The sequence below is a fragment of the Dromiciops gliroides genome, chromosome 4, assembly GCF_019393635.1.
Source record: "Dromiciops gliroides isolate mDroGli1 chromosome 4, mDroGli1.pri, whole genome shotgun sequence".
Taxonomy (NCBI): Eukaryota; Metazoa; Chordata; class Mammalia; order Microbiotheria; family Microbiotheriidae; genus Dromiciops; species Dromiciops gliroides.
In genome coordinates, this window is record NC_057864.1 from 448,789,613 (window position 1) to 448,793,402 (window position 3,790).

Here is a 3,790-nt window from a genome sequence, read left to right on the forward strand (position 1 = left end):
AAACAGAAATTAAGTGACTTGTCCAGGGTCACAGCTAGTTTCTGAGGCCAGATTTGAACTCAGGGAAATGAATCTTCCTGACTCCAGGCTGCGTACTTCATTAATTGTGCCACCCACTGGTAGGGCACTGAATAAATGTTTGCTGAATTAAAATAAGGCCAAGGTCTGACAAGGGTCAAGCTACAGGCTCCAGTTCTAGGTTTTTTTGTTTGTTTCCTCTACTCCCATCTTGGACAACACTTCAATGCTTTAATAAAAAGAGCTTGGTTTTTAAAAAATCATAAAATGTATTATTTAATATTATTATTATGCCTTAGAAAGTATGCTTGATGTCTTTACTCCAACCCGTCTCTTCTAGACTAGGAAAGTAAAACTAGCATGGTCAGATGAGTTACTCAAGCTCACACAGCTAGTACTTTGTCCATGGGACTGTAGATATGCTTCTGTTCATATTGTTGTGAGGATTAGGTTTGATTTCTGTAGTTTAAAATGTTAATAGCTCTGCCTGAAGTGTCCCTGGAAATTCCTGCCAACTCTCTCCCTCGATCTGAATGTTCAAAGTTTGGAGAAATAGGATACTCTAATCCTTAAACAAAGTTATGGGGCAGACAAAACTCTCACAAAATGTAAAAATCTCATTAGGGCAAAGGATCTTTATTTTCTGATAAAATACACAAGCTAAGCAAACCTAGCTTTGCATGACATTCATGAAGTTAATGGTTTTTATGAGCTACCGTTTCAAGAGAAGATTCTAGGGTCTTCCAAGTCATGTAACAGAGATGAACCTGCTTTTTTATTCAGCAATAATGGTTTTTTCCTTCTTTGTTTTATCTTGCCTGGATGGCTTTATTTTTCTAATCAAAGTAACGGTGAACAACAGTTGCTACTTTACCTACCACAGACAGAAACCCTGCTCCAGCTACAGAAAGACACCGTGTGAGAAAAAGGGCCACAGGCATGATATTTTTCCAGGGAGTCCTTTCCCATTTAGGGGGAGGGCCACTGTCAATACTTCCTCCAAACCCATACTTCTTACAGAACGGAGGGGCCCATCCATAGTCACAGTGGCAATTTCTGTTATTGTTACAGATTCCTCGCTTGGTACATGTGTCCACTGTACAGTCAAAATTAAGAACATTAATGTTTGTACAAGTCCTGTTAATACATAAAAATCCCTCACCACAGGCAGTGCCTTCTTTTACTGCTCCAATATCTGCCAGTTTCATTGTACTCATTGGCAGATGATAGTCTGTCCCCCAACAAGTAATGTTGTCCTGACTGACAAAATTCATAACTACTGTATAGTGTTCATCCATGAAAGGGACACCCTTGACATTGGTGCACTGTAGTCTTCCACATAACACATTATCAGGTTCACACTTGGAATAAACACCTGTCATAATTCCACAGTTGCCAAAGCGGTCTCCTCGATTGGCTTCTTCATAGCAGGCAAGAGGTCCGGATATCGAACTTCGTCCAAAAAGAGTCTTGCACTGCTGATTCCGAGAACTGCACAGCCCTTTGAAGCAATGGCCATGGTCAGAGCATGGGGTGCCATCCTGAATGTAGGAGTTATAAGGGCAGTGTTCAGAGGTACCATTGCAAAACTCCTCAAGGTCACATTCGCTCTTTCTGGGCCTACACAGTTTCCCTGCTATTCGAAATCTACAGTTATAGCAGCAAAGACCAGAACCACACTTTGCTCTGGCTTTTAATTTACACGTTGGCTCACAACACTTATCTTGTTCACAGTCCTTGGGGGTGCCACAGTCACACTGTTCGTCTCCTTCCACCACTTTGTCACCACAGATGGACATTTTTACTTTCCCTTCTGATGTTTGAGACATACACTCTCCATAAGTGGCAATTTTTTCAAAATAATCTGCGTAACTGCAGTCGCTGAAACCTCCATTGCCAGGGTTCCGGTCCATTAAGCATCTATCAGGGCCCTGACACTCACATCCACCCCGGTCGTCGCTCATGCCCACAATATGGCCCAACGCATGGAGAAACTCATTAGAACCGCTCAGGTTTTCTTGAGGTAGGCTGCTCACGGACGCGCTATTTCCTTTATCACAGATACCTCCCACCTTGGCTTTGGTAGCGATCTCTTTAGTTACAATTAAATGCCCCCAATCGGATTTGACAAGACGATCTAGTTGCTCTTCTTTATATTTCATAAACTCTTCGTAAATCTTATCTTCTCCCAAGGCGTTGATATTTATTTTGTCCTGATCAGACCAGACCTCAATTGACTGCAGATAAACTCGACAATTGAGTCCCTGAAAAACCGTGTCGGCCAGAGCTATCAAAGTCAGAGCCTCGTTGATGCAAGCCGTCATATTGGATCCCAAGAGTTGATACCTCCCATTAGATATCACAAGGAAGGACCCCACGTACTTAAGGTGTAGATAGCTCCAGGCAAACTTGGCAGAAATCTCTGGCTTCTGGCCCTTGGCCACAGGAGAGGCTGTTTCTCCAACAGTTGCCTTGCAGGCCCTGTCAGCTCGAACCTCCTTCCCTAGGCGATACAATATGTGCTCAGACTTGGTGGAGGCCTTCAGGGGTTCCATTTGGTACAGGCTTCCATTCATGTTCAGTATCCCCCGAAGCCCCCCGAAGCAGGTGTTTAAGGTAGCCAGGGAGTCCGGGGAACCCTCGACATAACCTCCAAAGCTGCAGTCATCAGGGATGTAAGGCTGGTCCTCCATTCTGGCTCCCTGCTCGGTGAAGGAGAAAACGCGCAGGCGTTTGGACAACAGCAGCTTCTTGGGCCGAAGGTGGACGACCTGCTTCCTGCCCTCCACCTGCAGGAGGTAGGATGCCCGGCCATCCACCTCGGGGTCGCCCTTGCGGGGCCCCAGCTGCCTGGGGATGATCACTTCGTAGGAGGAGAAGCCCCTCCCCGGGCGGTAGCCAAAGGCCAGCGCCAGGCAGCCTGGGCCGAGCAGGAGTGTGCCCAGGCCAAGCAGCAGGAGGGAGCTACCCAGGTGCGAGCCTACGGCTCCCCCAGACCCCATGCCGGCTTCCCGCCTCCCCTCCCCGGAACCCGGGAGCTGAAGCCCAGATCTGGGAGGGAGGTCGGCCAGAGAAGCGCCCGGGGGAGCTCTGGCAGCCAACGGTGTAAAGGGCTGTGAGCTTGGCTCCGCCCCCGGGGCGCCTTCCGAGGCATTGGCCCGAGCACGAGCCTCGAGGCCGTTGGGGGGCGGTGGCGTGGGCTCGGTTAGGATGAGGTCCGTTGGGTGGGGTCCAGCGGAGGGGGCTGGAAGGATACAAAAAGGCCACGCGAAACTTCAAGGCGAGCAGGGGAGATGGGTTGGCTGAAATGAACAGTGGGAGTGGAAGGAACAGGGAACCGAAGGGAGAAACCATGTTGAAAGACCCTCTCCTCATTCTGTGGTATAGCTCTAAAGGCAGAGAGAAATCTCTGCAGCATCTAGGTATCTATAATATATCAACATGGAGAAACAGCTCTTTCTATCCATAGAAAGATATCTATATTTGTGATCAGGTTTTTGGGTTTTGTTTTTCTAAATGGGGGGAGTGGGAGAGAGAGAAAATGAATGTAAATTTTAAATAAAAAGAGAGCTGTAGCTGTTAAAAAAAAGGATATCTACATATACCTACCTATAGAGATCTACCAATATCTATAGATAGGGACATCTTAGGTAGATAACTATGCTATAGATAATTATCGTGTATCACAGACAGATCTATCTATAGATAGCTATGGATTTCTACCTGTAGATAAGAATCTGACACTATCTACAGACACATCACGTAGATATCT

General features: G+C 46.7%; 1 protein-coding gene across 1 annotated transcript; it reads right to left on the minus strand.

Annotated features, from left to right (window-relative positions):
- Nucleotides 1-854: 854 nt before the first annotated feature.
- Nucleotides 855-3,020, minus strand: LOC122753197 (disintegrin and metalloproteinase domain-containing protein 30-like). Its single transcript, XM_044000394.1, has one exon. It carries the CDS (start codon nucleotides 3,018-3,020, stop codon nucleotides 855-857), a length of 2,166 nt encoding a protein of 721 aa, XP_043856329.1.
- Between the last annotated feature and the right edge of the window lie 770 nt (nucleotides 3,021-3,790).